This window comes from Physeter macrocephalus, chromosome 20, assembly GCF_002837175.3.
Source record: "Physeter macrocephalus isolate SW-GA chromosome 20, ASM283717v5, whole genome shotgun sequence".
In the NCBI taxonomy this organism is placed as follows: domain Eukaryota; kingdom Metazoa; phylum Chordata; class Mammalia; order Artiodactyla; family Physeteridae; genus Physeter; species Physeter macrocephalus.
Genome location: NC_041233.1, coordinates 71,301,197 through 71,318,403, shown reverse-complemented (window position 1 = coordinate 71,318,403; position 17,207 = coordinate 71,301,197). Strand labels below are relative to the sequence as shown.

General features: G+C 52.4%; 1 protein-coding gene across 1 annotated transcript; it reads right to left on the bottom strand.

The window, feature by feature from the left end:
- Positions 1-2,585: 2,585 nt before the first annotated feature.
- Positions 2,586-13,953, bottom strand: KCNK18 (potassium two pore domain channel subfamily K member 18). The gene is given in 5 exon segments (XM_007126137.2): positions 2,586-3,337; positions 3,340-3,389; positions 11,162-11,294; positions 13,760-13,875; positions 13,877-13,953. Coding segments are annotated over 5 exon segments (1,128 nt in total).
- Positions 13,954-17,207: the final 3,254 nt, after the last annotated feature.

Genomic DNA, 17,207 nt, shown 5'->3' with positions numbered 1-17,207 from the left:
CCGGGAAGATCCCACATGCCGCGGAGCGGCTGGGCCCGTGAGCCATGGCCACTGAGCCTGCGCGTCCGGAGCCTGTGCTCCGCAACGGGAAAGGCCACAACGGTGAGAGGCCCGCGTACCGCGGAAAAAAAAAAAAAAAAAAAAAGACAATCATTTCATTCGGGCAGCTCCGAGTTTGGAGAGGCCCTAGTTAAAATCCTATAGCAGAGGAAGGGGTGACAGTGGATGCAGCGGGTGCATAGGGGAGACCAGGAGTCAGGGGACACTACCCAGAGAAGGGGACATGTGTGCTGAGGCATGAACTTAAGGCTTCATCAGTCCTAGAAGGGAGAAGGGCATTCAGGCTGAGAGAGCAGCTAGAGCAAAGTTCTCAACTCTGACCACACACTGGGGTCAATCGGGGACCTTTTAAATGGCTCAGGTGGCACCCCCGACCAATGACTTCTGAATCTCAGGGGGAGAGAGATGGAGAGACACATGAATTCTTTGAAGCCCCCAGGTGTCAATGTACAGGCCCAGGTGTCAGTGTACAGGGAGAACCACCAAGCAAAGTCTTGGAGGAATGCGTTTACATTCCTGCCCGGGGTGTGGGAATAAAAAGCCCGAGGTAGATGGACGATGGCGTGTGTAGGGCAGAGAGGCAAGAAATGAAGAGCAGGAAGGCATGCTGGGCCATTTCCTCAGACCCACAGAAGAATACCCAGTAGCAAATGACCGTGACCTTCAATTTACATGATATGTGTCCCTGACAAACTCCATGTTTGCATTTGAACAGGACTCTCTACTGCCTAAGGAAGGGAGGGGCTGAGAGACTGAATATCACCTGCTATTACCTCCATGTTTCTGAGGATATGCCTATTTTTGGAATCCTCTTTGAGCCTGGAAAACAGCGAGCACTCAATGAACGTTTGCCAAACTGAACTTTGGATCTGATCCTGTGCTCTCACTTGAGGGGCCAGTCTTGATTACCTTTGGGTTTGAGGGGCTTTGCTGCACAGAAACCGGGCAACTGTGACTTCAGGGATGTCAAGAAACTCCACAGAAACCCTAGTCCCAGTGGCTGCTGCCTGAAATCTCATGTCTTTCAGTGGTTCTTGTTCACACCGTGTCAATTCCATTTCCTGAGGTAGGTCTTAAAGAGCTGAAGGGGCAAAAAAACCTAATAGGTTTGGGGAAGAGGAGGAAAGATCCAGAAAAGGAAGGCCTGCAGCCCCCTCTGATTGCTGACTTCCTTTCTTTTCAAACTGGAACCTCCAGGCACTTTTCATTGGTTTTTGCGATTTTTGTTTTATACCCTGGAGCAAAATTCACCATTCACCCAGGAGCTGACTAATTTGGCCAATCACAGGACACAAGCTGATTTTTCCAAGATTCTCTCAAAGAAGCATTCAAGAAACTTTGATTCTCTCAAATAAGACATTTCTAATAACTGACTAGGGAAACAGTGCGACTCTTGTAGTACTATGTGCGTGGGCCAACCAGTTCATACACCAATTTGGTACATCCTCTCCCAGGCTGGGGTCCCCAGCAGTGACTCTGAGACAAAGCTTTGTGTGCAAGTGGGTTGTCTGGGGGTGATCTCAAGAGGAGGGGAGACAGGAGACAGAGAAATGAAGGAAGCCATACAGGGTGGACTCTTGAGCAAGTGAGGCTTGATTCCCATGGGGGAGACGGTGTTGAACGTGGCACAAGAAGCTGGGGCCACACATCCACCGACTCCCGTCGGTCACTGGTTCAGGGCTGCTCCCAGGAGCGTTCATTCCTTGGCACTTCTCGCCTGCCCTGCGCATGCCTACGCTTTTGTGGCCAGAGAAAGTCCTCAGGCAAAGGGAACTGGAGTACCAGGCCATATGGGTGGGGCACTTACAGCATCTGCCACGCAGATGCCCCAATTCACATGCCAACTCATTCATGAACAGGTCACGAGTACAGCCACCAATGAGTGCCAACCCTTACACGTACCCATCCACTCACATAAGCGTCAACACTTTCACATGCCAACTCATTCAGGAGGTGCGATCACGCGCTGCTTGGTGAGCACACTGGTCTACACCGAATCTGGCAGTCAGGAACTATCCCAGGCCCCTGTGAACACAGGTGACGTGGAATCAGTGTATTTTACAAGGGCTGGGATTGGGCTGATCCCATTCATGCAGTCATTCAAGAAAAGAGGTGGCTCAAATTAGCTCTGTTTCATCAAGAGTAAATGGGGAGCAGCTCGGGAAGATTTTAATTTAGCTGAAAGTACAAATTGCAAAAACAAAAGGTAAATTTCTTCTCATGTTGCAAGAAATCCAGTGACATCTGTAAGGTGGTTTCATCTACATTAGGTGGGGCTTTTGAAAAATGAAGACAGGGCAATTAATTGAACTTTGGAGGATGGTGACAGTTTTTGTCTCATGTCCTGATAGGAAGGGCACTGGCCACATTTCGGCAGGGCCTCAAGACTGAAATCAGCTGTCATGCAGGGTGTGACTCTGAGGCCTCAGGTGACAGGCTGCGGTGCCACCAGTTCTAACTACGCTGCCCCAGAAGACAAGACAACCAGCTGGGCCGGCATCATCACACGAGAGGCGATGGAGCCTTCACTTTTTAACAGGATTGTAACACTTCCCATTTGCAAAGAACAGCATGACATTTTTGTAGATGTGAATCAGCCTGTTTTGCGCCACCTTGAAAGCCATGCACACAATCTCCATCCCAACGATGATATAAATGGAGAAGAACAAGAAGAAGTGAGGGTGTTCTAAAACAATGTCCCCAAACCCCATGGTGGTCAGCGAGACAAAGCAGAAATAGAAGGCACTGTCGAAGTTCAGCTGCTTCTCCCAGATGGGGAGGACGGCAGCTGCACAGGAAGTGCAGGCGAAGGCCACGAGGGCGATGATGGGGAGGGGGGTGTCCAGCCTCACCACCTGCCGCCCCGCCTCTTCCAGGTTGTTGATGATGGAGTACAAGAGTCTCCCGGACACCAGCTCAGGACACAAAGAGCTCCTCTCCGTGGCCTGAGGGGGCACCTGCAGTGTGTTCCCTTTCTCTTGTGCTAGAAGTCTCTCGAACAGCTCCATGTTGCTGCTTGGGATTGAGGGGGCAGGTTTGGGGCCCGGGAGCTCTGGGTCGTTGATGGCAATCCTCGGGATGGCTTCGTCTACGGGATTGGTGTCAGGTCTTCTTTCGCAGGGGGGTCCGGAGCGCCACTTGGGAAGGGGAGTGGGGAGGAAAGGGAGTTTTGGGAATTGGCGGTAGGACATGGATAAGATGGTTGCCAGGATGTCGCCTGTGTCTGTGAGGACCAGGAACATCAGGGGGATGCCAAAGAGAGCATAGGGCATGCACGGTACTTGCCGAGCCTGGTGACAGGGTAGGTGTTGCCATAACCGAGCCCGGGACTGTCGGCTGCTCTTCCACCTCCCCTGCTCAAAAAGTTTTAAAGAGACCTTCTGCCATTTCCCTTCCCTGGCATATGACATTTTACACAACACGTTTAAAAATATTCATCTTAGGGCTTCCCTGGTGGCGCAGTGGTTGAGAGTCCGCCTGCCGACACATGCCGCGGAGCGGCTGGGCCCGTGAGCCATGGCCGCTGAGCCTGCGCGTCCGGAGCCTGTGCTCCGCAACGGGAGAGACCGTGACGGTGAGAGGCCCACATACCGCAAAAAAAAAAAAAAAAAAAAAATATATATATATATATATATATATATTCATCTTAAAACATTCATCCACTTGTCTGACATTAGGTCTGCTTTGCTGGTGGAGCAGGAGGTGAAACCCAGCTTCTCCTCAGGATAAGGGACGACTCATGTCCAGATCTTTGACCCGAAGTGTCCTTGGCAGGAGACAACCCCGTGTTTGGGAGGCGCTGACTGCCTTGCATTTTGCCATTTCTGAGCATCGGAAGGAGGATGGGCCCAGCTCACCTGGAGGGATAGGATGAGCTCAGGTGACAGGATGTGCCGGCTTTGCAAACACACCCATCACCTCCATCATCCTCCATGAAGGCGTCAGTTCTCACGAAGCCACCCTTGTCCTTCCTGGGATGTCTGGGCCTCTACGTTTCTATATAATAGGCAATTATTATGCGCCAGTGGTGTGTACGCAGTACGCACGGTATTTGGGACGGTAGAAAGCCGGACAGTGACTAAAATACAATTGCTGCCCTCGGAGCCATTTGTGACTTAGCGGGTCAAACGTGTTCATAAACGAGAGTGAAATGTTGAGGACCCCAGCATCTAGAATCTTACCGACCTCGTTTCCAATTCCAGCTCTGCCATTTACTAGAAAGTTACGTGACTGCTCACATTTTCAGATGTCTCATCTGTAACATGGGGGTGACAATACCTGCTTTGTATATTGACCAGCTGGAAGGATTACAAGAGACCAGCACCTCACACACAGTGAGTGTGTCGTTCTCGGGAGGTTGGTGTCCTCAGTCTAATAGCTGTTTTTTTGAGCATGTACTGTGGGTTGGGTATTAACCAGCCTTCATCGGTAGGTATTATCACCATTACAGATGGGGAAACTGAGGCTCAGAGAAGTGAAGCGACTGAGCCAAGAGCATACGTGTGATAAAGTGTGGAGCTGGGGGTCAAACGCCCAGGGCCACCCAGTTCCCAAGCCAGCTCCCTCCGCTGGGTCAGGAGCACCGAGGGGGTGGGACCCTCCAACCATCAAGAACAGGAGGGTCAAAGCAAAGAGAGGTTGAAGGCTCCATGCTCTTCAGGAGCCCCCTCCTCCCTTCACCCCAGCCCCCCACCCCCGTGTCTAGAGAAGGCAGGATCAGAGGGATGTCGAACCCCACAGCGCAAGTCGTCGGATCTTCTGGAGCGGGCAAGCTCACTGCCTTCAGCGAAGAGGAAGAAGCTTCTGTATTTAATGCCTATGTTTAATTTTTGGTGTCATAAAGGATGACTAATACAGAAAACCCCAGCCCAATTATGTAAATTAATTGGAAGGCAATTCCCAGGCTGGCTAAGCCCCAACCTCCTCCAGGGCTGCAGCTTCCCGTGCAAACTCTGGCCTCAGCCTCCGCCCTCCAGGCATGCACACGGGATCAGGGTTCTGGAAGAGGGCTGTGGCCCTCACCAGGTCCCATCACTGTGCAGCCCTCCCAGGGCGCTCCACGCCACCCTGACTGCGTCCACGAGGTACCATTTGACGGCAGGGGTGGTGAACTCTGTGCGTTCATACTGTTTGCGCCTGTGAGTGCTCACTGCATGCACTGGGACACAGTGGAGAGCAAAGCAGACATGGATCAAATAACCACCCTCGTGAGTGTGTAATTACAAGTGGAGATCAGTAACAAGATGTGTAAGAGCAGACCAACAGATTGGAACAAAGGCATCCATCCTGGATTTGCATTTATTGAGCACCTACTCGATGCCAGGCTTTCGTGGGTGGGATTGGGATACAATGAGGAACAGGCAGAGGTCACGCCCTCTGGGGGCTCCTAGTGGAGCGGGAAGCCAAGCCTTGAACTCAGCTCCCCACCTGTCCAACAGGACCCAAGAGCACCAGGCTCAGGAGTGAGCCTGCACTGGCTAAACCTCCCATCAGAAACCCGAGGTTGTTCCACAGGGCCGCAATTTCTGAGGGGGTGCCCAGGGTTTCTGTTACCTCTCTTTCCCTTCCCCGTTCCCTGCAGGTCGCCAGCAGCTCAGCCCTCCCCTCAGGGAGAGGAGGTTGCAGAAATGACCTCAGGACAGCATCTTGTCCAGGCTTCGGTGAAAGCCCAGAAGCACTGAGGAGATGGGGGTGGGGAGGGGTCTCAGGGAGAGGGAGGGGGTTGGGGACAGAGGCGGGCCCTGGAGAGGATGACCAACAGCCCAATGTACCCAGGACTGAAAGTCTCATGTTCTGGTAAACGCTTAAATGCTAAAACCATGGCAGCCTCGGGCACACCCCGGAGTGGCTCGCTTTAGCCAGGGTGATTGTGGAGGATGAGGAGAGATTCTCCGGAGCAGGGAAAAGAGGAGGGAACCCGGAGCCCCTCATGGCGGGGCAGGAGCTCAGAGACGCCTGGCCGTGGGGTCTCAGGAGCCTAGGCCCCGGCGTCAGCAAATATCCCTGCTCCTGAGCTTGTCACAGGCCTTGCAGTCCTCAGGGGTGTCACAGCAGCAGGGCCCGGGGGCAGGCAGCCACCATGTTTTCCAGATGTTGCCTGGAAGCCCCCAGCTCTCGTGCACCCCTAGGAAAGTCAGGAGAGGCTCCCCAGTGGAAGCCCCCCAGCCTCCAGGATGGAGTCCCAGGGTGAGATCTATTTTCTTTAAAGGAAAGAATATCACATTTCCCACAGGATTTATGGAGTAAAGTGCCTTTTAGTGTCAGAATTTCCTGCATAGCAGAACCCCTAATGCTGGCAACCACCGTCGTTACTGCATTTAATGGACAAGGAACAGGGGATTCAGGTGACACGTCCGGAGTCGCACAGCCCACAGCCTGTGGGCACCCCTCACCTGAAGACCCGCCTCCACATGCATGCTCTCCTTGACAAAGGTGGGTTTAGTGGATTATAAACAAAGTCATTGGGACTGCCTCTGGGTGGAATATGTTTACAATCCAGAGGACACGCCACATTGCAGAGAACGCATCAAGGAAGTTAAGTCTCAGAGAGCACAGGCCCCTATGAAAGAAATGTATTGCCTACCCAATTACCGAATGCTAAAACGCATAATGGAAAATCATATTATTTCTTATAACGCATGCCGATATTCCAATTCCATCAGTCCACGCCACTTAGCCTGTGAGTATCTAACAGCCCATACACTTCCTAATCCAAGGGGGCTGATCCAATTGGAAATGACTGGGGATTGACCAACCTCATACCTTTCAGGGGTCCCTTTTTCAGCATCAAGGCCAGGCGCGTTTCAGGTGACCCAGAGATGCAGCACAGGAAGCAGTATTACCAGCAGGACCATTACTGATTACGGGCAGCAAAGAGCGTTCCCCAATCCTCTTCCAGTTGTAATTACTGGATGGCTTGATGTCTTAATGGACTTGTACCATGAGTGGCAGCATCGTTTTCTTGGGATATAAACCAAGCTAATGCATTTCCATTAGGTCAGTGGTTCATAGCCTGGACTGCCATTAGAATCACCTGGAGGGCTCTGAAAAATACTGATGCCTGGGTCTGTCCCTAGTAAGTCTGACGTGATTGGTGTGGGGTCCAGGCATGGGGGCGTGTAAAAGCTATCCAGGTAATTCTGATGCACAGCCTGGCCTGAGAACACTTGCCCCAGGAGAGTGCTTCTCAAACATCTACGTGCATCAGAATCACCTGGAGAACTGGCTCAAACACAGATCACTGGTCCCACATCCATAGTTTCTGACTCAGTAGATCTAGGATGGGGCCTGGAAGTTAATTTGTATCTCTAACAAGTTCTCTCTGCTGAAGCTCACACCACTGGTCCAGGGACCATGCTTTAATAACGCAGGTTATTAAACCTGCGTTAACAGGGGGCAATTTTGCCCCCCAAGGGCCATTTGGCAATGTCTGGAGACATTTTTGGCTGTTGCAACTGGCGAAGACAGCAGGGGAAAAGGTGGGTGCCTCTGGTGGGTAGAGGCCAGGGATACTTCCAAACATCCTACAATGAATGTACGGGACAGTCCCCGCCACAAAGAATCCTCTAGTCCAAGATGCCAATAGTGCCAAGGCTAAAAAATGCTGCCTTAGATCAGTCCCCTTTTGTTCTTGAGAAAAAACCTAACGAAACCCCATACTCTCCAGCCCGTTTGCTTCCAGTCTCTTCCTTGAGCTTGCTGACCCCCTGTAACTGTTGTTCCTCAAAGCACTCCCTGGAGTTCTGGGGTCCCTGAAAAGGCCAGCTGTGCCCTGCTTCTACCCTGCTCGAAACGACTTCCCTCCCAGAGCCCAAGGTCACTGCTGAATGGGACAGTCACAGCACTTACCTCGTGGGGCTGTCATGAGAATTCAACAAAATCATGCCTATAAAGCACAACGCCTGCTGCTGGTAAGTGCTCAGCAGTGCAGCTGTTAAGTTACTGTTATTCTTTCTGCTCCTGACCTGTCCCTGCCTGGATCAACATTCAGGTGAATGAGACCGGTTCTGAAAGAAACCACATGGGGGCGCCCTTGGACACAAGCATATGTGCCCATTTAAGAAAGGGTGTTGCAGTAGGCACAGGTTGTCCACCCAGCAGCCATTCCCCCATCTTTCCCTGGAACGCTGCTGCTCTCTCACCTGATTTAGAGAGAGATCCGATGCGTCTAAGTCATCCTGGTAATCCAATCCCCTTGCCAGGGACTGGCTTGGGGGGTGGGAGGCTTCCAGGAAGTTTCTTGCCGATTACGACAGCCAGCCTTTTCTCTATGAGATGCAATTATGCCCGGACGGGAAGTGGACCTTGGTGACCATCTTGTGACACATCAAGCAACCTGAGAGCTGTCCCCCTCTGGACTTCCTACTTGGGAGGTGACACATTTTCCTTGCAGTTTAAGCCAACTGTGTTGGGTTTTCTGTCGGTCGCAGATGACCCTCAGAGGCAGGTCTGGGAGGAGTTACAGATCAGGGAACAAGGCTCAGATGGGCTAAGTTGCTCACTGGAGGTCACGCAGCTCTGACCCAAGGTGGCTGGCCTCCAGAGTCCGCAGCAGGCCACCGTGCTCCACCTCCACCCCGAGTGTGAGGGGACCCCAGGACGAGTGCCCAGCCATGGCCCTTGTGAGCTCAGGCCCCCCGGGGATCGGTATTCTCTTGAACTGATGCTCTCTTGAATGAAGATGGGGCCCCAGTACTTTTCGCTGCCCAAGAGGGGCAGGGGCTGAGCAATGAGTCACACTCCTGGTGGGGATGCTGACCCAGGAGCCCCTGACCTGTGGCCGAGGGCAGCTCCACTACCTCCACTCCTGTGACCCCTCACCGCCATCAGGGGTGGCTCCTGCCAGGCCCGGCTCGGCCCCTGCACCTGGCCCACCCTGCTGCCGCACCGCAGAGGGAAGCTGGGGACCTTAGCTACTAGAAGGTCCTCCGACGCTGGCCCAGGGACACGGTGCCTGAGGGCAAGACCAGCCCCGCTTCTCACAGCCCGCCAGCCTCAGCGGTCTCTTCCTCAGAGGGGCCTCTAAGCCCCGGAGCTTTGCCTGCTGCCTGGCTGGAAATCTCTCTCAGCCTTCTTTGCCCGGTTAATCTCCACAGATCCTTCAACTCAAATGTCACTTCCTCAGACAAGCCTCTCCCCCATCCCCGAAAATCAGGACCACCCTCCCCCATCCGGTTTCACCCACTTCCACAGCCCAAGCTTCTCCTCTTGAGCACGTCTGTGTGCTTAGCTGTTCACTGGCCCCGCCTCCATTAGACTCGGAGGCCCACCAGGGCGGGGAGGCATCCAGCTAGTTCAGCCCCACGCCAGGCACAGGAAAAGTCTTGTACAGAGAGACGCAGTGGGGTTGCAGGTTAGGACCCAGACAGCCTGGACCCAGACAGGCATGAGCTGCGTCCCCTTGCAAAAGTGGTAGACCTGCCTTGCCTCAGAGAGCGGGAATAATAACAACCGCTACCTCAAGGTTGTTGCGAGGTGTGAATGGGCTAATCATCACGAAGAACTTAAGTACACATGCGTTAGCCCGCGCAGCCGCTGCTGTTGCAATCATAGGCGTTTGGTATTTGTGAAGGAAGGAAGGAAGGAGAGAAGGAAGGAAGGAAGGAAGGAGAGAAGGAAGAAGGAAGAAGGAAGGGAGGAAGGGAGGAAGGGAGGGAGGGAGGGAGGGAGGGAGGGAAGAAGCAAAGGCCATCTCCACAGCCCAGTTCCAATGTCCGGTGTCACACAGGAGCCCACCCTTTGTGCAGCCACCGAGAGCAGGATCTGTGGCTTTGAGGGTCCACAGAGCCCATCTTAAAACATGCAAGTGGTCACTGTAGAGAAGCAGCTCTGCCTCCACACCCTCCCCTCTGCCCCGGGGCTCTGGAAGGGACTTCGCTGGGACAATGTCTTGCACAGGAGTCTTTCCCTTGCTTGGAGGCTGGAGACACGTATAAAGCAAGTGCAGGGAACAGGGTGAGGCCAGCTCCTTCCTCTCTCCAGGTCCTTCCCTTCTGGGCACTGTCACCCACTCCAGCGGGACACAGGAATCTGAGTGGCCCCTGCTTCCAGGCAGAGCGAGGCTCCCCCTGGGGCTCCCTGAGCAGGGGTAAGCAGAGTCTCCACAGCAGCCCACAGACCTGCAAAGCTGGCAGCCTACTTTGGGGAAAGAGCACTGGACTTGGAGTCTCAGCAGCTCTCGTGGGCACCAGCTCCACTCACTGTGTGACCATGGCCCCTGACATCACCTCCCGGGGCTTGGGCTCCCCGACCTGATTCACTGTGGGCTTTAAAGGAGGCAGCTTAGCACGGCCCCTGCAGGCAACTGCTAGCTCTCCTTAGCGCTGCAGCTCCCCTTCCTCCTCTGCCTCATCGTTGGCGCTTCGGTCCTGCTCTGGCACACCGTCCTCCCTCTCCACGCCGTGCCCTCCTCCATTCCCTTGCAGCCAGCTGCCATCAATATGCTGGTGACTCTGAAACCCACTCCCCAGCCCAAGGCTGGGGTAGCTGTGCTCCCGCGATACCCTGAGCGCATCACACTGACCACGTTTGGTTGCCCCCGGGTCCAGGAACCTGGGCAGGCAGGTACCCGGCAGGCTGTGGTTTGTACAAGAGCACTCACTGGGAGACAAGAGGAAGCCGAAACGCAGCCCACACCTCGCTCACTGGGGCCTTTGCCCGGGGAATGGGGCCGTGCCCACCTGAAGGAAGGGTATTCTTTTTTTGCGGTACGCGGGCCTCTCACTGTTGTGGCCTCTCCCGCTGCGAAGCACAGGCTCCGGATGCGCAGGCTCAGCGGGCATGGCTCACGGGCTCAGCCGCTCCACGGCATGCGGGATCCTCCCGGACCGGGGCACGAACCCGTGTCCCCTGCATCGGCAGGCGGACTCTCAACCACTGTGCCACCAGGGAAGCCCAGGAAGGGTATTCTTTTCTCATTCGCACAAATGGGCCAATGGCAGCCCTGCCCACTGCCGTCTCCCTGAGCACAGGGCAGGCACTCCACAGCTGTTTCTTGCGCTAAATGAATTGAACACTGCAGCAACCCCACCAAGGGTACTCCTCCCCCTCTCCCCTGCCCCCACCCCAGCTTTCTCTCACAGGCCCGCCTTTGCCCCTGGACTTACCCAATGTGCTGATCACTGTGCAGCAGAAAAAGAGTGAGCTCCGGAAGGACCAGCCCGCAGACCCGCTGAACCACTGGGGCTTCACCTTCCGCAGTAGCTTCCCGAGACTCCGCTTCCTACCTTCCTCAACTCCAGAAAGAGACGACCAGCGTGAGAGAGAAGGTTACGCGCTTTAAAACAGGTCCCGCCCAGGGGAAGGGGCGTCTTCCCCAGGGACCACGCCCCCTGCCTTGCGGCCCTCATCAACACCAAATGGAGGATCTCAGAACCCTTTGTTCAATGTCTCTGCAGTTTAGGTACTGCTCCAGCACCTGCAGAGATTAGGAGGCCACATAACCCTGTGTGCTGAGCACCCAAGAGAGAGGGCCACAGGGGTCCGGCCTGAGCTCAGCCATGGAATTGCCCTGTGGCCTTTCTGAACTTTCTGAGCCTTGCAAAGGGGCCTACTAACTTCTGCTCTGTCTCTTTCACCGGGTCTTGAGAACTGAAAGAAAAAGGCTTTTATGAAATACAAGCTCTTGTGTGATTGCAAACCATATCCACTCCTGGAAGCCATTAAGCCTGATGGAGTGTGGTGATCATACTGGGATCAGCTGGCTGAGGATGTCTGGGAAGACTTGGTGGAAGCAGGCCTGGGGGCTCTGGTTTCTCAGGGAGGTATTCAAATGGTACCTTTGGCCTGGCAGCCAGTGGGTTTTAGGGATCCCAGAAGTCACCTGCCAGCTGGCACAGTTGTAAGAAGATGTCACAGAGCCTGGCACAGCAGGAAGTCACCACTCGTTTGAATGGGCACCAACCTGGGAGTCCAGACACCTGCAATCTAGACCCAGTTCTGACCCTGACTACTTCCTGTAGCCGTGGACAAAAGGCTTATTTCTGAGCCTCAGTTTCCCCATCGGGGAGGCAGCATGACGTGGCTTTGGAATCTAAATGCCTGGGGTCGCATCCCTGGCTCCATTTTCTAGTGGGTGACCTTGGACAAGTTGTTTAACTCCCAGTGTCTCAGTTTCCTGATCTGTAAAAGGGGGACAATTCATATCCACCTCATAGGGTGGATGTGAGGATCAAGTAAGATAGTGCATGAAAAACACTTGGCACGGGGCCTGCACTAACCAGCACTTACTGAGCTCTCTAGTCTCCAGGGAAAATCAGTGCAAAATGTGGATGGACCAGCTCTGTTTTCCTATACCATTCTGTGCATCAGAATCATCCGGGAAACTTTTAAAAATAAGATTCCCAGCCTGGTCCTGGAGATCCTGATTAAGTGGGTTTGGGGAAGAGCCTGGGAATGTGTATTTTAGACCAGCTCCTTGGATGATTCTGATGCGTGGCCAGGTTTGGAAAGCCCTGCACTTGTTGACAGTCTGGACCCAGTGATGGCTCAGAGTGTCTGATGGCAGACGGCATCTCCTGGGTCATCTGAGTAGGCTTGTGTCTGTCTGGCACAGATGCAGAGAGAAGGAGTAGGACCCTCCACGGAGAGGAGACTCTGCCACCTGTGATCAGCCTCTGGTCCGCCCCCACTGAAAGGACCTCCCACAGGTTGGAGGGGTCGTTACCAGCCTGGCTGAGGACCTGTCATTCCATGGGACCCTGTTCTTCCCTTGAACTTTAGAGTCTGTTTTTCCTTTGTCTTTTATTATACATATATATTATATACATATATAATACATATACATATATAATATATGTATATAATATGTTATATATTATATATATTATTATATATAATATAATATATATTATATATTATATATATTATTATATATAATATATATATGTTATAATATACATATATATTATATACATATAATATTATACATATTATACATATATAAAGTGCCTTGTGCCTTCCAAGAGGCTTCATGTCCATTGTCTCATCTGCTTCCCACAGGGTCCCTGTGATTGGCGGGCCTGAGACTGTGGGCCTTCTTCTCCCTGGCAGACTGAGACCCAGAGAGGGCAATCTGCCCCAGATCACACAGCAAGCTGGGAGAGCAACTGGGACTGAAACCAGGACCCAAGTTCTTCTCACAACACCTTCTTCCTTCCCTGAGTCCGACCACAAAAAAAGGCCACTTGAAACAAGAAGTAGGAGAGCAGGGGGCAGGCTACTGTCTTGGCAGTCCAAGCCCAATTTGGATTGTTCCTTGAATTCCAGTCCTTGTAAACTGAATCATGGGGTGGGGCAGGCAGTTCTGAGGACCAGCCTAGGAACCCACAGCTCCAGATCTGGTCACCCATCCACCCCACCCCCACCTCATCAGATCTCCAGCAATCCATCCTCCTCAGAGTCCGCCGGTCTGGGCGGGGCTGGGAGCTGAGGCGAAGGGAAGGGAGCACCCACTGGGTGCTCAGCACTTTTCCTACATTCTTTACATCAACCCTGAGAGGCCGTCCATTATTCCCACCCCCATTTTACAGAGGGAAAACTGAGGCCCAGAGAGAAGTCACTTGCCTAAGGTTGCCCAGGAGTGGGCAGGATGCAAGCAGAGGGCTCCCAGACTCAGCTTCCTACAAGGCAGTTCTCTGCTCTCTGGGGCCTGCCTCTACCCAGAGAGAAAAGGCCCGCCCTGCCCAGGTACGCCACCTACCTGCTCTGTTGCGTTTCAAGATGTCACAGAGCTTCTCCAGGAGCTCCTCAAACTCCGGGTCATCTGCCCCCAGGTCCTGGCTGCCCTCAGGGGCTGAGAAGAGCGCGGCAGCTGTGGAAGCAGAGGCGAGGGAAGATTTTCCTCAGGGCCTCCCAGCAGCACCTCCTATCTTGAGGCGGCCCCGCGGCCTCCATCCTCCCAGGAGTGGGCAGGACAGGAGCTGCTGGGAGAGGGAGGAGCCCAGAGGTCCCGCCAGGAGGAGGAGGGGGAGTGCCCCGAGAATGGCCCGGCTCCAGTGCTAAGTGGATGGTGCCAGCGCTTCCCCCAAGGACTTGGGAAGCAGGCGGCCCTCCTTGCACGTTCAGTTCCTGAGAGTTTCTCAGATAGCGCGCCCCCTAGTGTCTCAAATTATTATTGATCCAGCAGGCCGGTGCGCTCCCAGCAGCCTGGCCAGCCCGAGAGCTGACATTCAGGGGCTTTGAGAGGAATGTGTTGTGGTTGCTTTGTGCTTTGGCCTTTCCCATCCCAAAGTTGAGCTTTTGACTCCAGGTACCAAATGTGACTTTTGGCTTTTAGTCAAGTGATCATCCTTCCTGGGGGTTGTCTGTGGTACCCTGACTCTTGGACAGGTAGAAATAATAGTGATTAGTGCGGCCAGAGCTCCACAGTTTACAAATGGCCTTTATTCTGTGTGGATCTAATTATTGGTCCCAATTCTTCATTCCCCTCTAGCATACCCAGACTTGCCTTGGCCTCAAGGTGGGCAGAGCATACTTCCTTTCTTAGCAGTGGACTAAGCCACGTGACTTGCTCCAGCCAATCAGGTGTTAGCAGACATGACATAAGCAGGGACCTGAAAAGTGAACGTACAATGGGACCTGCTCCCCTGTGCCTTGCCTCTGCCACTAGGGAAAAAAAAAGTGCCCCACATGCCGGATGTGGAGATGTGTGGGCGTTTAGATCCCCCTTCATGAACGGTTTCTCCACGCAGCTTCAAGGAGCATGGTTCCAGCTATTCGTTCTTTCAGGGTTTGCTTCAGCTTTCAGGCCCTGTTCTCCGGGAAGCCCTTGTCCAGTGGCTGAGCAAGGTGGGGTACAAGAGCTTAACCATCTCTGCCGCCTGCCGGACTCCTCCAACTCGAAATCTTCACTCTCTGTTGGTCTGCCAGAGATTTTGTCAGGTCTGCATCGTGATATGAAGGCTCCCCTTGTCCCATTCTGTTTCCTCCCTTCGCCTTTACTTCCCAATAAATAGAGCTTTTGGATGCCTTACTCTATCTGTGTCTGCTTCGCAGAGGATCCAACCTGCAATAGCGGGTAACGGGAGTGACCTGAGAGAGCAGGATCTTAAATGGGGTTTCAGCGCTGGGTCACTCAGTACCCACTGGTAAGGAGATGGCGTGCAGGCAGCTCTTGGCTCAAGGTGGCCATCCAGTTGTTACACTTTTGGCAATGGTGAGGTGGGATGGTGTGCAGGTGCAACAATTCAGGCATTTAAAACATAGGACAGGAATGATAAATATAAGGATAAGTTTGGGTGGTTATTAGGAAGTTGCATTGATCCCCTGAAGGCAAACTTAGAAAGGGAGGTTAGTAGGACAAAGCACGGCCTCCACTGCAGTTGAACTCAGGACAGCAACTGATTTTCGTTGTCTCCTTACTTCACTATTCATTCTAAATTCTCCTTGCCCTCTGCCACCTCTTTTACTGCTTTCAATGGATTTCCCAATGGCATGACCCAACGTCTAATTCCTGAAGGGTCTGAGTCCTTGGTAACCACAGTCTTTCCAGGTTGGACTTGCTTGTGTTTGTCCATTGGGTCACCTGATTGCCACCCATATTCCCCCTGCTCCCACTGTGTGAAAGCCTTAATATCGGGTAGAGTGATTCCTCCTACTTTATTCTTCTTTTTCAAGATTGTTTTAGCTACTCTAAGGACCTACTGTATAGCACAGGGAACTATACTCAATATCTTGTAATAATCTGTAAGGGAAAAGAATCTGAAAAAGAACATATATAAATATATAAGTGAATCACTTTGCTGAAACTAACACAACATTGTAAATCAACTATACTTCGAAACAAAAGGCCTTTCTATATGTTTTTAAATAATCTTATCTATGTCTACATAAAACCTTACTGGGATTTTGATAGGAATTGCATTAAACCCATAGATCAATGTGGGGAGACTTGACCTCTTACTATGTTGAGACCTCCACTCCATGAACACAGTATGTCTCCTGTATGTCTCTCCTGGCCATTACTTTTGAACAACACCTTAGCGTGTGCCCATTGCTCTTTACCCAAGTCAAGAATCAACATTTTGAGATAACAATGCATAAGTCATTTGTTATTTGTTATGTAATGCATTCTGAGTGCTATTTAATGTGTTTAGGGGCAATGTTAATGGATGAAAGTATAAGACGGTAGGTAGAGGTCAGAAAGTGTATTTGTACTCCTATTTTTAAGCCTTTTTAGAAGACATATTTCAACATCTCGAATAGTCTAGAGAATAACAGAACCTGTGTACTCATCACTCTTGATGATGGGGCATCATGACGTAATGCACCTTCTGGAGGAAGACTGATTGCTGGGAAGAGAAGGACCCTGTGATGGGCCACGAACTGACAGTAAGTGAGCTCCAGCTCATCGGCCAGATTATCTAGCTGCATGTCACTCAATGCGTGTGTACAAGAGTCTTTTCACCACATTTCGGCCAATGTGATGGTGGCAGCAGGAATGGGTAAGAACCCACAAGAGAAGGGGACTCTTGTGGATAAATTCAGGGCCATGAAATCCAGCCACCACTCTCCACTACATGAAACACCTTTGAGGTGATCTGAGTTTCTTTTGTCTTTAGAAAGGAGAAATTTTCCTACAGTCCCATAGGTTATCCGGACCCTTTTCCTAGGAAGGAAGTGAGACAGGGTAGCTACAGGCCTCTTCCTGAAGCCTAAATCTCTCTCTTAATGAGGCATCAGATGGACCAGACAAGAAGCCATTCCTGAGGGTCGGCTAGAGACTAGATTATGTGAGGGCAATTAAAATTCCAATGTCAGTCAAAGGAGAGGATGTGGATACATGGGTTTATGCCCTTAAATATAGTGAGGGATGAATTACAAAGTGAGATGCAAACACTATGTGGCTTATGGAGTCAGAAGAAAGAGGGATGCTGTGAGCTCGAGTGGCCCCAGCATCCCTCATGAAAGAGAAGAATTCAAAATACATCAAAGGGGGCTTCCCTGGTGGCGCAGTGGTTAAGAATCTGCCTGCCAAAAAAAAAAAACAAAAAAACAGAAAAAAAACCCTACGGGCTTCCCTGCTGGCGCAGTGGTTGCGCGTCCGCCTGCCGATGCAGGGGGACCGGGTTCGTGCCCCGGTCCGCGTAGATCCCACGTGCCGCGGGGCGGCTGGGCCCGTGTGCCTCGGCCGCCGTGCCTGCGCGGCC